Genomic DNA, 14,658 nt, shown 5'->3' on the forward strand with positions numbered 1-14,658 from the left:
TGCATCACGAACGAATAGACTTCATTACATTTTCTCTGGCAGTGTTATGTGTTGAGATCCCTGTAAAGTGAACTCGAAAACTAGCGTGTGTAGAGGATGTTTCCAGGAACTCACAAAGAGGGTGTCATGGAATAAGCTTGGGACCTAATGTGTTGAGTTAAGGAAGCTTTGTAGTTTGCCAGAAACCTCCTAATCCTATGAAGCAAACAGTCTTGCTCAAAGACTACTCCAGCATTGACAATCCTGAGGAAGGGGATTAATTTTCAGTCCTAACTTTCCTGGTCCCCTCATATGATATTTGCCCCATCCATGTACAGTTATCCCCCTCCGCATTAGGGTGACCACATGTCCCGGATTGCCCAGGACAGTCCCGCAATGGGACTTTAAGTCCCGGGTCCTGGGCAGCCTGAATCCGGGACAATGCCTTGTCCCAGAATGAGGAGCTTGAGTGAAGGAGGTCTCAACTCTCCTGATTGCTTGAGAGTTCAGAAGCCTCTCCTGATAGACTGAGTCCCTCCACACCAACTCAGAGTAAGCTGCCGCCAGCACCAGGGATGTGTGTGCGTGCCTGTGTTTGTCAGTTTGTTACAGTGTTTGTGTGACTGTGTTTATCACTGTGTTTGTATGTTTATCTGTTTGTGTGACTGTGTGTGTAATGTCTGGTAATAGAGGAGTTAATTCTCTGAATCTACTCAACACTAGAGGGGTTAACATTATATATCCACTTATGTCTATAATGATTGCATGTATATTATTAAATCTGAAATCAACATGGTTTCCAATACTTCTTAATAATGAATATATAATAGTATATGTATATATATATAAAATGTATTTTATCTGTATGTGACGGTGTGCATATGTGAATCAGTGTATAAATATATATATATATACACCGTATTTGCTCGATTATAAGACAAGGTTCTTTTTCTGAAAAATACCCGTCTTACATTCGAGGTCGTCTACTGATCAGATCTCAAATAGAGGTCTAACTAAAAGACTAAGATCCAGATCCCCGCAGCGCTGCAGGGTACCTGGATCCTTCTCTCCAGCAGCCGGTGGAGGTCTGCTGCTGGCACTTCTGCCGTGGATTCTTTGATGGTGCGCTGGCGTCACGTGACCTTCCGGTGCTCAGGGAGGCAGAGTGGCATATAGAGGTGTATAAGTCATATAAGGGGGTATAAGGCATTTCTGGGGGGCAGATGTGCATACCTGGGGGCAGGTTGGCAAATAAAAGGAAATAAAAACAAAAAACGCATTTTTCTCAATCATAGTTTTTATTAAATATGAAAAAATTGTTCACATGTGAATTAATATTTACTAGTAAAACTTTTTTCTTATTGGGTAGTCTTATATTCAGGCTTTTCCCCCCTAAATTAATATTCAAATTTTGGGAGGTCGTCTTATAATCAAGGTCCTGCTATAATTGAGCAAATACTATATATATATATATATATATATATATATATATATATAAATATACACCTGCGTGTGTAATCTCATCTGCTTCATAGTGTGTCCCTGAATGGCAGAAAAAAAATGTGGTCAACCTTCTCCCCATATCACCTGGAACTGCCTGCAAAAGCGGTATAGGAGAGCAGCTACCTAGGACAGAGGGCCCAAAATTGGGACTAAAACCCCAAAATATATGACTAAGGAGATATGCAACTTTAACGTGTGTGTAGCTAACCTCTTCACATTGTTGGAGTGCAAAATAGAAGCTGGTGGCAAGTATCATGTGCCAAGGAACTTTAAGGGGACCACTCAGCTGTCATACGCATTAAAGTGCATATGATGGCTCTAGCGTCCTTTTGACTTCTAACCATGATTTCAATAATGCCGTACAGCTGCTGGGACAATAAACATGTAGCATAGAACTAGTATCTTTGTACTCCAACTGCACAGAGTATGGAGGCGGCCCTCGGTGACCAAAGCCTCCGAGCAGGATCCCCATCCCCAAATCCAAAGCTTCTAGAACAACCAACCGCATCACCGCATGCAATACACCGAGTACAGTGTGCGCGCCGCTGGATGACGTCACCGCAGGGACGGCGACCCACGCTTCAAGAGGATTCCCTGTCTACATTGAACGTCGTGAATCACGTGACAGTGACGTACCCAGCGCAGCGGCCATCTTTGTGTAGGCGGAGCCTGGAGAGAGCGAGCAGGGGCGAACTAGAAGGCGCCGCATCCTCTTACAATGTCTGCGGATAACCAGGATACCAAGTTCCCGGAGGATAATTCCACCGACGAGCAGAGAGTGAGTATAGAGGGCACTAGGAAGTCTACGTTGAGGGAATTATGGCCTTTGGGTGCTGGGTTCCTGACTATGGTGCGGGAGGATGAGTCACAGTTTTATGAGGGAGAAAGGCGGTTTGGATATCCCTCCCTGGACTCTGCTATCTGAAATGCCCGCTGGTGCGTCGTGTCCCTCTGCATGTCCAAACCCCCTTCCCTCTTGTGGCTTTCCCGGGCATTGGCCTTGTGTGTTCTTGCTGCTGCTGCTGCTCTTTTCGTGGATTCACTTGCGTGGTATGGCCTCTTCCTGCCTTTATCTCCCCCTCACAGGGTCCCTTGTATCTGACAGGATGTAAGACGTGCTGGCGATGAAATAGTTAGTGAGAGGCATTGTCCTTGGGGATCGCCCTAGCATTAGCTCACACCATGGCTCAGGGAATGATGGCTACAGCCCAGGCCACATGGCCAGACTGGCCTAAGTGTGCTAGCGGCTGCATTTGGCGAATGCCCTATTTAGTGTCGCTCTCTTGCGTGTTGATCACTATGGATCAGCAGTAACACCTCGGTAACCTTGCTGCTGACCTATTTAATTATACTCCCGGTAGGCAGAGGATCCTCCTCTTGGTGTGGTCCTCTTCCCATCTCATGGATGGCTCAGGGATCCTTGTGTGACTTCCTGGCAGCCCAAAGCAGGCTGAATCTCTCTCCCAGCCCCACCTAAACTGCAGGCCCTGCAGCAAAATGGATTTAATTTCTCTACTTTTCCATTGCATGTGACAGGCCTTTTCTTTGTGTCACAGTGTTTCAGTTTACATGTCACTTATGTATTATTTTGCGGATTGTTTGTGTGCTTCCTTGTGAGGCTGAGTGGAGATATGACTGCAGGTAAAGTGTATGATGAGCTGAAACGCCCCGCCGTTAGTACCATCCTCATCTGTATCCAAGAGCACGGTGGCGGGCAGCAAGTGATTGGTGGTTTGAGGAAAGCCAATGATGAGTTTGAAGGCTGAAGAAGAGTTTACTGAGCCTATGGTCCATGTTGTGGATATTGGTACAGAGAGTATTTCTAGTAGGGTTTTATGTTTCTGGCTTAGTTATGTAGGTGTGATGAGATTGATAGTGGTGTGATGGGCCGCAGGTAACCAGGGAGAAAAGGGTGGAGGGGATATGTTTCAATGATAGATATGTACACTAGTATTGAGTATTTCTAACAAAGCTCCTCTGGTTTACCACAGTTTTTATCAAGGACCATTTAGTTTTGAAATTAAGTAGATTTTGAAACCCCTGGACCCACATGGAAGAACAGAGCTGGTTAAGACAAAAGCAGATTTGTTATTGTAATTGTCACTGCTTGTAACATGGTAATGCAGACATGTTCCACATTGCATCTTAATGTTCATGTGGCGAGTGCGTACTTAAAACTTTTGAAGCACTACTTGATGCATCGCTGCTGAGGGTAGAATGCGCAGATGTTGGGAATGTTCTCACGTACCCAAGACCTAAACGGTTCAGGTTTCAGTTAGATTGCGTGGTCATGCTTGGTGCTCTGAGCGGTTAAAGAGACAGACCAGTCACACCTTTTTAATCTATAAACCAAAAGTACACATCCCACACATGCATTGCATGGTACGAGCAGATCCACACCAAGAGGTCTAGTAACAAAATAACGCAAAAACTGATTCTAAACTTCATTTTATATACAACTTGGACTAGACTCTTGACTTTGGCTATACAAACAAGTGCATATTTGCAGTCATTGTCCTCGTTTGTCCATTGTTGCTGGGATGATCTGGAATAGATGCCAGCCGGTTGTGTGGTATTGGGTTTCCCGGTGTTCTCTTTGTGATTAGATTGTATTATGATGGTTAAAGGCATTGGAGGGACAGGTTATAGCAGGCGTTCTTCTTGTATCTTTTGTGTGTATATGTTAATTGGAGGCTTAAGGTCCATTTAGTGATATTTATGCATGATTCTTGTGAATTTAGTAAACTATCAACAATATGTGTGTACCGGTAACTATATTACCAAGGAACCGGACCTGGACAAATCCTAGGATTGAGGGTCTTGTACTGTTGTATGCATAATGGAACGTGATCTTTGTGGCTGAAATACTTTTAATGACTTCGGATAGCATTTACTAGAAATGTGTTCCTTGGTGACAACAGAAGATTGTGCTGCAAGGTCTGAAACGTGGCCGGGTCACTTTTTGAAGCCAGTGTGCTGGTGCAATCAGCAGACTTATTTAAACAGTCGTATTGTGCAAAACGCTTCGTGTTCTTACACGTCCTTGTCAGGAAGGCGATCTTTGGCTGTCAACCGTATTTATAGTATTACCGGTATTAAAGGTGACTTCCTCGGCTCAATTTCCTTGTTCTTGGACACATCTATTGATATACGCTGTGGCCACTCATGTCCTGTTATTAGAGGGGCAGACTGTCCCATGCAGCCTCGCCAACAAGGAATGAATATTAAAGTACTTTAATATGGAGAAAAGCCGCTTGTCTTAAGGGTAAGCTGCCGCGCGGCACCACAGATCATGTCCGCTACTCATGCCGCTTTTGGCTGCTTGAAGGAGTCAATCTGGCAAGAAAGCGCTTTTTTGGAATAAATAGGAGCCCTTTCTGCGCATGTCTCATTACAACTTGTGGAACTCTAGCACTACATGTCTCTTCCAGACATAAGAACTGTGTTGGGGGATGGGCAGTGCAAATGCATAGGGTGCTTTCTGCTTGGCTCCTCCATGTATGTGCAAGGGACAAAACCAACCAAATTTAAGGAGACACCATAATATTACGATGGCTCCAGCGGCCACTTAAAGTAGATTCAGCTGACGTAGCAGAAGCGTTCTAGGGCCTGATAAATAGAAATAAGGCCGCTTCAGAGTATGTTATGTATGTCTATTCAGTTCAGATTTTCCTGTTTTCTAAAATCTATAAGCATATTTCAGCCCCTGAGGTATTGAATATTTAGTGTGCTTTTCACGATTAGTCTGCACTCTGCACAGTAAATATTATTGACTTTTCAAAAACTATTTGGGATGTGAAATAAACAACTCCTGGCTGGTGAACAAAAGCAGTTTGTTAAAAAAAAAAGTCCCGGCGTTTAGTGGTACAAGTGAAAGCCTATCGCTGCACGCCATACAACAACACTGGGAACATCGGGAATCTGATGGGACTTTGATTCAGAACTACTTTCTCCTCACTTATTAATATTAACCCTTCGCTTGTATAATCCATTTCTCCTCCTCCTAAAGTTAACATATTTTTATAACTACTTTTAGCATCAAAGACCTCTTTCTTACAACTGTGAAAATATCCAAACAATTCTTAGAGGCAATGCCATGGCCTTGGCACACCCACCAGTGAATAATGTATTATTATAATTTTATTGTTTAATAGAGTGTCAGCATTTCACAGCAGTGCTCAATGGGTAGACGGGAATGTCTCCGTATGTTTGTGACAGTGTGTAGCAACCAACAGTGGCAGGAAAGCATTTGTATCGAAATCAATGGGTACACTTGGTTGAAAAAGAATCACATACTTAGGTTATTATTTTGTCTGTATGGGACAGGACCTTATTAAAGTAGTGCTTTTCGAAAAAGGAGCATTTCAGAAGATGATTCTCCCGCCGCCAGCAGAAAATTGGCTGTGTTTAGAACTTGGCCAGGTTTCATATGTTCTCCACAGTTATAGGGGGTTTGTCACTGAAGTCCCCGATCGTGTATTGATACTCCCCTGATTTTCCAAGTGGTAAAAACTGAAAATGGGAAATTTTAGGAGAGGGGAAGAAGACATTTCATTGTATGATGTGATTGAGTTACTGCAACTTTAAACTGCCTTAGATATTAATGTGGAAAACAGCTTTAACTGCTGGTTACGCATGTGATGCACATTAGTGTTGCGCATCCTTTTGTGTGGGCAGCCCGGGATCTGAGTCACAATGATTCTACAGAACAACTCAATGTTTTATCTGAGAAACCGATGTACACGCTGTAGAGCAGGGCTGTGTGACTGGCACGGTAGATGCAACCCAGCAGCTACTGCAAACTATTCTGCTGTCATTTAAATAGCTGTCCAGCTGACACTTTCAAACAATGCGTGGCCTTTGGAGTTCTAACCTCCAGTCGCGTTTGTTGGGGATTATGGCGACGGCTCTCAAAATGTCTTGCCCCATTGGCCGTGATTACATGGTCTGCTGGCACCATCGCTAGAGTAAATAGTAGCTGCCACTTGCCTGTTACTCTTTGGGAATTGATCTTCTTTAAATTAAAGTGGTTAAAGCAGGGATTGAGAAATATCAGAAGACAGCTGACATGTCTCCTAGATTTGTTTTTATATATTTGTTTGCCATTTTCTATTGATGTACCTCTTTTTAAATAAATAATAGAACATAAAGAAGCTGGCTCCAATGTTCCCCATCTTGTCCAAGCCTGGTTTAAACACACTCCACTATAACTTAATATACTCTATCCAAACTGCTTACAGCCAAGCAGATAATAGTTTTGGAAATATATATTGTTTAAATGGGCTTTATAGCCATCGTGTGCACTTGAGTCCACACAATAGTGTGTCTCACATTTGCATGTTTTCCTGCCTCCTGCAGTAGTGTGCATACGCAGATATGCAAAGCCAGCCAGGACTCACAGGAGATTTTCAGGGGGCCAACAAGACCCCTTGGCAAACTCTTTTCATAGCACATAACTTATTCTTCCCTGGCGCTGGCCTGTTGATTTCAGTGGAAGTGCATTTTACCCCCACTGAAATGTCAGAGCATGCAAGAGGAGGGCAGCAACAGGGCATCCGCACCAGATAAGAGTTTAATATACGTTTTTCAGAAAAGTAAATATAAAAGTTCTCAAATATACTATACATTCTTTAAACTGCCCTATTTCTGTGTGTGTGAGAGTGACATGTGAGATGACTTTTCTGTTACCCGCAAGTCAGCATGATTAGGGCTTTGGCTTTGGCTTGTACTTTATCCCAGACTGCTAGGCAGACATGTATAGTCACAGTAGTAGATGGGGATCAAATAAAACTGTTTCAACTTTATGCCCTGGGAGCTCTTACAAACCAGGAGGGCAGCAAGAAAAGGTGCTTACTCGTAGGCCTTCTGTATACACATCTACTTTGCAGCAGCCAGGGAGAGATTTGTCCGTTGGCCCAATATAACAAAGCAGTAATATTAAGTGCCATCTGTACAACTTTAGGAGTCATGTTACCTGGCTTCTGGGGTTTGTTGAGCCCTGTCATATAATGGGAATAGTGAAGTGAAACTCAAAACTAAATGATTAAAACTTATTTGAAAAAAACAAGAAGCTGAGAAACCTAAGGTGACGTGATGCATTTCAAAACGGCAATCAATTTAAAATTGGTATGTTGTGTTACATATTTGCACATACAGTAGAAGAATTAAAACGTTTCTTCGCCCCCTCCCCCATAGGAAATGGATGATAAAGTTGTCAGCCCTGAAAAAGCAGAAGAAGCCAAGTTAAAAGCAAGGTATCCACACCTAGGACCCAAGCCTGGAGGGTCTGATTTCCTGAGGAAACGTCTTCAAAAAGGAGTAAGTGTGAAGGTTTGTGTGTACTGATTTATCATTTGCCGCGTTATTGTACACTTCATTATGGTTGCAGCAGTTTAGATGGCTTAGTGGTACCTCTCGCGCCAGCATGGAATAACTGATGACTTTCTTGCTTGTGACACGATGCACTTTGTGTGTTCTTTAAATTTTGAATTACCGTATTGGCTCGAATATAGGCCGCACTTTTTTCCCCCACTTTAAGTCTTTAAAGTGGGGCTGCGGCCTATATTCGGGGGTCTAGCGCCCGACACCCGGGACATGCCGTTCCGGGCGCCGGGCAGGCAGCAGGGTTAGGATACAGATCCCCCGCAGCGGTGCAGGGGACCCGGATCCTACTCTCTGATACGCTCAGACAGCCTCCCCTGCTGGCACGGGAGATTGTCTAAGCGCATCGTGCAGACCTTCACCGGCAGTGGTGAACGTCCGCACGATGCGTTTTACCTCTGCCCCCAAGACTTACCAGTATACAACTGGTATACCAGTATACAACTTCCGTTGCCAGCACATCCGCTGAGTCCCGGCACCGGAAGTTGTATACGCGTATTGCATAGATGTCCCCCGCCGGCCCCGCAAGACACCCGGGCGTCTGCTCTGGTAAGTCGGGGGGGGGGGCGGCGGGGGACATCTACGCAATACGCGTATACAACTTCCGGTGCCGGCACATCCGCTGATGTGGGGGGGGGGGGGCAGAGGAGGACAGTGGCAGCATATTCTGGGGGGGGGGGGACAGTGGCAGCATATCTCGGGGGGAGGACAGTGGCAGCATATCTCGGGGGGGGGGGACAGTGGCAGCATATCTCGGGGGGGAGGACAGTGGTAGCTTATCTCGGGGGGAGGACAGTGGCAGCATATCTCGGGGGGGGGGACAGTGGCAGCATATCTCGGGGGGGAGGACAGTGGTAGCTTATCTCGGGGGGAGGACAGTGGTAGCTTATCTCGGGGGGAGGACAGTGGTAGCATATCTCGAGGGGGGGAGGAGGACAGTGGCAGCATATCTCGGGGGGGGGCAGTGGTAGCATATCTCGGGGGGGGCACAGTGGCAGCATATCTCGGGGGGGGGGGACAGAGTGGCAGCATGTCTATTAAAAAAAAAATTCTTTAAAAAAAGCACCAAACTTTTAGGGTGCGGCCTATACACGGGGGCGGCCTATATCTGAGCCAATACGGTATATACTTAAAGCATCTTTAAACAATGTATAGTAGATAAGGTTGCAAATCCTATCACACAAGCCATTGCGGTCTTATGTAATTAAACCACAACACACACACACCTGTTCTCCAGATCAAGCTAGTGCCAGACATTCGTGACTATGTCGTTTTGTACTTCTTTATAGTTGTAGGAAAATTATGGATACAATTTGAAAGTTATGAAGGAAGAATCAACTATGTTTTGAGGTGTCATGCCATTTATTTTTTGAACTCGTAGTTTATTTTGACTATTCTAGCACGTAGAAAAGTGTTTTCTATAGTTGGCATTGAACTTGATTATTGCATTTTGTGGGAACTGAATATTTTCTTATTATTTTACAATGCAGTCTATCAGGTTTTTACATATTTCCTGAAGATATTTTACAGATTATACATTTCATTTAACTAATTTAACTTGTTTTTCCTTTTTTTTTTTTTTTTTTTGTTTAGCAAAAATACTTTGACTCTGGAGACTATAACATGGCTAAAGCAAAAATGAAGAACAAGCAGCTTCCAGCTGCTACACCAGACAAAACAGAAGTCACTGGTGATCATATCCCTACTCCACAGGACCTACCCCAAAGGAAACCTTCCCTGGTAGCAAGCAAGTTGGCTGGCTGATTGAAGGGCCTGTCTGCATGAACCCTGCCTCATTCCCATTAATCTTCCTTCTCGATGATGTGGTTTTTTTGTTTTTTTTTCTGGTTTTGTTTTTTTGTTCCCTTGCGTCTTTCCTCTTTACATTGTAGTCAGTTTGATGACCAGGCAAAGGGGTGTTATTGCAGGTAGCTATCTGGAGTGTAGGCTGAAATGTGTAGTATCAGAATAGTTGTTGAAGACAATGCACTGATTAAGAGACCTGTTTTGGTATAGCAATGTAAATTAATCTACTTGAAAACAAACAAAAAATAAATGTACATAATGCCTATTTCCTACGTGTATGTCAGGTTAAAGCAATGGACACTTTTGTGGGTTTTACCATTTTAAAGTTTGCTTTCTTTCTCAATTTGATTTCCTTCATAGTGTAGTTTATAAATAGTTTTTTTCCTGCCATTTTGGCTGCTAAGACAGCAAATTATGTTTGGAAGAAAGTAAAACATGTCAGATCAAACTGGGTTCTTAAAGGTTGTTAACAGCTCTCTGCCCTTTTAACTTGAATGGCCTTAAACCTTTCTCAGCTTTAACAATAGGATTTCACTTGGGCAATATTTGCTCCCACAGCTGTAACCTTTCACGAGCCTGATCCATAATGAAAGCGACCTGTTGAAGCTGGTATGTTCCTCGTTCGTAGTGTAGGACCCTCCGAAGATGTGGACGATGTGTGCATGTGCATAGACTGTTGAATTCACTTTTGTGCCATTTTGTAAATACAATAGTTTTGCACAACCTTTTTGCAAACGTGTACTAATTTTTACAGTTTACAAGATCTGTATGTAAACCTGTAGCACATTTAAGTTTCAGATTCACAAAGAATCTCTGATCATCCTCAGTTTGTGGGTTTTTTGTTTCCTTTAAACATTAATATTGAAGGTTTTGTAGGTTTTTTCTGTGTGAGCCAGGAAACACCTTAATGCCTCTCCACGCTGCTGTAGTCCTCATTATAATGCAGATATTCCCAGCCTGTCTTTTGATCCATACATTTATAGAGACGACACGGGTTGTGGAATTGCATGCCACTGTTGAGAAATTTGCATGCATTTCTTGTCCATGGCTCCAATCATTTGTGGACCTGCATGGCAGCGTTGGACACTACATGCGTTTATCTGTGGCATTAAGGGAATCTGCCAAGTCTGCAGCGCTCATTAGGCATTACATGTGTCTCTGTATACTTACATATAGTATCACATGTTCTAGAAGTTTGTAATTGGGTTGTGACCAGAAGATACAATGTTCTGTGACAGCATATGCAGCACACGCGTTACAAAAACAAATGGTAAACTTACTAAAAGCAAATTCTTCGATTTAACTCTCCTTAACCTTCGAGGTGTATAATATTACTGTGCTTTTTGGTGACCGACAGCAGTCGTTAATTTGTATCAACATTTAAAGGTAGTTTATGTTAACATAAGAACTACGATAATGCTGGATATACTAAACAATTATGAATATTGTTAATAAAGATGACAACTGTATGTCTTGTCTTTTAATGATAATAGTGCTATTTGTTCAGTCAGTCCGTTTCGAATATATCAAGTGAATATCAGGGAGAGGGTGACTAGCTTTACTATATAACCCGGGGCATATAATAGAAATTGTATTCTGCAATAAAAGCTTAGCTGTCCTGCCCAATCATTTTACATGTGTTTACTTGCTCCTGGAGAAACATGTCATGCTTTTTGTGTTCTCCACCTTTTGTCTAATAAACTGGAGTTTGATCCATTTTAATAGGGGCATTGGGCACTCTTTTACTGCCAGACTGCAGCGCTTCTTGTCTGTCCTTGTGCAGTGAGTGAATTTTTTTGATGGAGCAGAAGACTACTTTTATGCAAAGCATGAGGTAGAGAGAGAGTTGGAATCCATTATAGCCTATTGTCTTTCTAGCATGGTAGCAGTTCTTTTGGCACTTATACTCCATATATACAGTATCTCACAAGTGAGTACATCCCTCACATTTTTGTAAATATTTTATTATATCTTTTCATGTGACAACACTGAAGAAATGACACTCTGCTACAATGTAAAGTAGTGAGTGTACAGCCTGTATAACAGTGTAAATAAGCTGTCCCCTCAAAATAACTCAACACACAGCTATTAATGTCTAAACGTTGGCAACAAAAGTACACCCCTAAGTGGAAATGTCCAAATTGGGCCCAATTAGCCATTTTTCCTCCCTGGTGTCATGTGACTCGTTAGTGTTACAAGGTCTCAGGTGTGAATGGGGAGCAGGTGTGTTAAATTTGGTGTTATTGCTCTCACACTCTCTCATACTGGTCACTGGAAGTCCAACATGGCACCTCATGGCAAAGAACTCTCTGAGGATGTGAAAAAAAAGAGAATTGTTGCTCTACGTAAAGATGGCCTAGGCTATAAGATGGCTGAGACCCTGGAACTGAGCTGCAGTACGGTGGGCAAGGCCATACAGCGGTTTCACAGGACAGGTTCCGCTCAGAACACACGTGGGACCAAAGAGGTTGAGTGCACATGCTCAGCATTATATCCAGAGGTTGTCTTTGGGAAACAGACATATGAGTGCTGGCAGCATTGCTGCAGAGGTTGAAGTTGTGGGGGGGGCAGCCTGTCAGTGCTCAGACCATATGCCACACACTGAATCAAATTGGACTGCATGGCAGAAGGAAGCCTCTTCTAAAGATGATGCACAAGAAAGCGAGCAAACAGTTTGCTGAAGACAAACAGACTAAGGATATGTTTTAACCATGTCCTGTGGTCCGATGAGACCGAGATAAACTTATTTGGTTGGTCAAGTGTGGGTGGTGGCAACCAGGTGAGGAGTGAAAAAGCAGAGACTCAGCACTTCAATGGTGAGGCGAGTTCATTTCACAAGGCAAGGTTTTGACATACAGGCCATTCTCAAACCTCTTGCCAAATATAAGTTTAAGCAAAATGGATGTATCAATTATTATCCCACAAGAAAATTAAGTCTTCAGTTAATAACTTTTAATCGGGCCAACAAGATGAAGTAAAAAATCCATCTGACATCCATGTACCTTATATAAGATCATACATACATCGATCAGCCGTAACATCATGCCCACCTGCCTAATATCATGTAGGCCTGCTTTTGGCACCAAAACAGCCCTGACCCGTTGAGGCATGGACTCCACCAGACCTCCGAAGGCGTGCTGTGGTATCTGGCACCAAGACATTAGTAGCAGAACCTGTAAGTTGCGAGGTGCGGCCTCCATGGATACATCCTGGTGCCATGTGTTCTCCAGGTAAGCGACGCACACGCACCCGGCCATCAACGTGATGTAAAAGAAAACATCATTCATCAGACAAGGCCACATTTTTCCATAGCTCCATGGTCCAGTTCTAATGCTTACGTGCCCATTGTAGGCGGTTTTGGCACCCATAGAGAACAAACTGCGATGCAGTGTGTGTTCTGACACCTTTCTATAAGAACCAACATTAACTTTTTTTCAGCTCATCTGTTGGATTTTGCCTTTGCCCTCCCTGTGTATCAATGAGCCTTGACTGCCTATGACCCTGTCGCCAGTTCACTGCTTTTCCTTCCTTGGACCACCTTTGATAGGTACTGACCACTGCAGACCTGGAACACCCCACAAGAGCTGCAGTTTTGGAGATGCTCTTACCAAGTCTTCTAGCCATCACAATTTGGCCCTTGTCAAAGTCACTCAGATCCTTACACTTGCCTGTTGTTCCTGCTTCTAACACATCAACATTGAGGACAAAATGTTCAGTTGCTGCCTAATATAGCCCACCCACTGACAGGTGCCATGATAACAAGATTATCAGTGTTATTCCCTTCAGTGATCATAATGTTATTGCTGATCGGTGAATATGGAGGAATAAGTCAGAAGGTAAGTTATGTGGCCATCTTTTGTCCCACTTTTATGAGTTAAATTGTGCATTTTCATTTTTTGATATTTTATTTAAAAAGGGATTAACTATAGTACTTTTATTTGAGTTGGTGTTATTACATACAAATGAATCAGCATTCCATTTTACCATGCCCTCTTTAAATGCTCTATGAACTCAATGTTATCCGCCCATTATAATTAAACAGTTACAGCAGCTTTGCAGACCATAGATTGTTTTATTTTTGCAGAGGAACCTTATAAAATGAACCACAAGAAAGGGCTTGTCTATTTATCTGTGTCTGAATTTCAATTAATACACATTTATTTTTCATGTGTTCACCCATGAAATGTGATTTCTGCTTCGGTAATGCATGTAAATCCTGGCAACTTGGGTACAACCTTTTTGCAATTGCTTTGTTTTCACTGTACGCTTGTTTTGTTTGCGAGGGACACTTTCTTTCGACTCCTGGTAGGACAAAAAAAATAGACAAGATATCCCCATTACCAATGTTCTATCTAATTTTTCTTAGTTGGCGTGTGCAGAAAATTTCTCTTGTGCAAACATTTTCACAGACAAAAAATTGTGTGCGCACAATATCCGCGCCACATAAAGTTTCAAAAAAATTATAATTTTTTTCTTTTTTGGGGAAAAACTGTTGTGCGCACAATTTTTGGACGTGTGCGCTTAGAGGGAACACTGCCCATTACCCCCATGTGTTTTTCTCCCCCACCTAGTAGGAAAGACGTGATATAACATTTGTTTTCAGGTGGCTAGTTGCGGTCCACAGAAGGACTGTCTCCTTCCACAGCCTAAGTGTTGCAGAGCCAATCAGGAGTGGACTGGGAATGATCAGATTATTCTTGACCAATTCTAAAAAAAATTTTGTATTTATTCATTTTATTTTTAAACATTTTAACCAGGACTTCCGGGGGCGGGCCCTAAGGTGATGGCCACTTTCATGTTGAGCTCCCGAGCAGGGTGCCGTTAATCGGGTTCCGTAGGGTCCTGGTTGGGGCTCCCCAGCCTCGCATGCCCTGTGTGTGCGGCGGGATAAGGTGGTGGACAAATCCCCGTCATCGCGGCTCTCCACCCTCCACCCCGGGAGTCCGGCCTAGAAGAAGGCCTGACCGCGACCGCCAGAGCGGGGCCTTG

At 43.3% G+C, this 14,658-nt stretch overlaps 1 protein-coding gene across 1 annotated transcript; it reads left to right on the forward strand.

Moving 5' to 3' along the window:
- The first annotated feature begins 2,200 nt into the window (after positions 1-2,200).
- LOC149297800 (cAMP-regulated phosphoprotein 19-B) lies at positions 2,201-9,627 on the forward strand. The gene is made up of 3 exons (XM_089488286.1): positions 2,201-2,260; positions 7,678-7,800; positions 9,457-9,627. Exons 1-3 carry the CDS (start codon positions 2,201-2,203, stop codon positions 9,625-9,627), a joined length of 354 nt encoding a protein of 117 aa, XP_089344412.1.
- The last annotated feature ends 5,031 nt before the right edge of the window (positions 9,628-14,658 follow it).

The sequence above is a fragment of the Sceloporus occidentalis genome, unplaced genomic scaffold (genome assembly GCF_023333645.1).
Source record: "Sceloporus occidentalis isolate IW3139 unplaced genomic scaffold, rSceOcc1.0.p SCAF_37, whole genome shotgun sequence".
In the NCBI taxonomy this organism is placed as follows: Eukaryota; Metazoa; Chordata; class Lepidosauria; order Squamata; family Phrynosomatidae; genus Sceloporus; species Sceloporus occidentalis.

Excerpts from the sequence above, each read along its gene's own strand:
- LOC149297800 (XM_089488286.1), top strand. The coding sequence starts at position 2,201 with ATGTCTGCGGATAACCAGGATACCAAGTTCCCGGAGGATAATTCCACC. Across the intron at positions 2,261-7,677 it reads ATTCCACCGACGAGCAGAGA|GAAATGGATGATAAAGTTGT; the intron begins GTGAGTATAGAG and ends CCTCCCCCATAG. Across the intron at positions 7,801-9,456 it reads GGAAACGTCTTCAAAAAGGA|CAAAAATACTTTGACTCTGG; the intron begins GTAAGTGTGAAG and ends TTTTTTGTTTAG.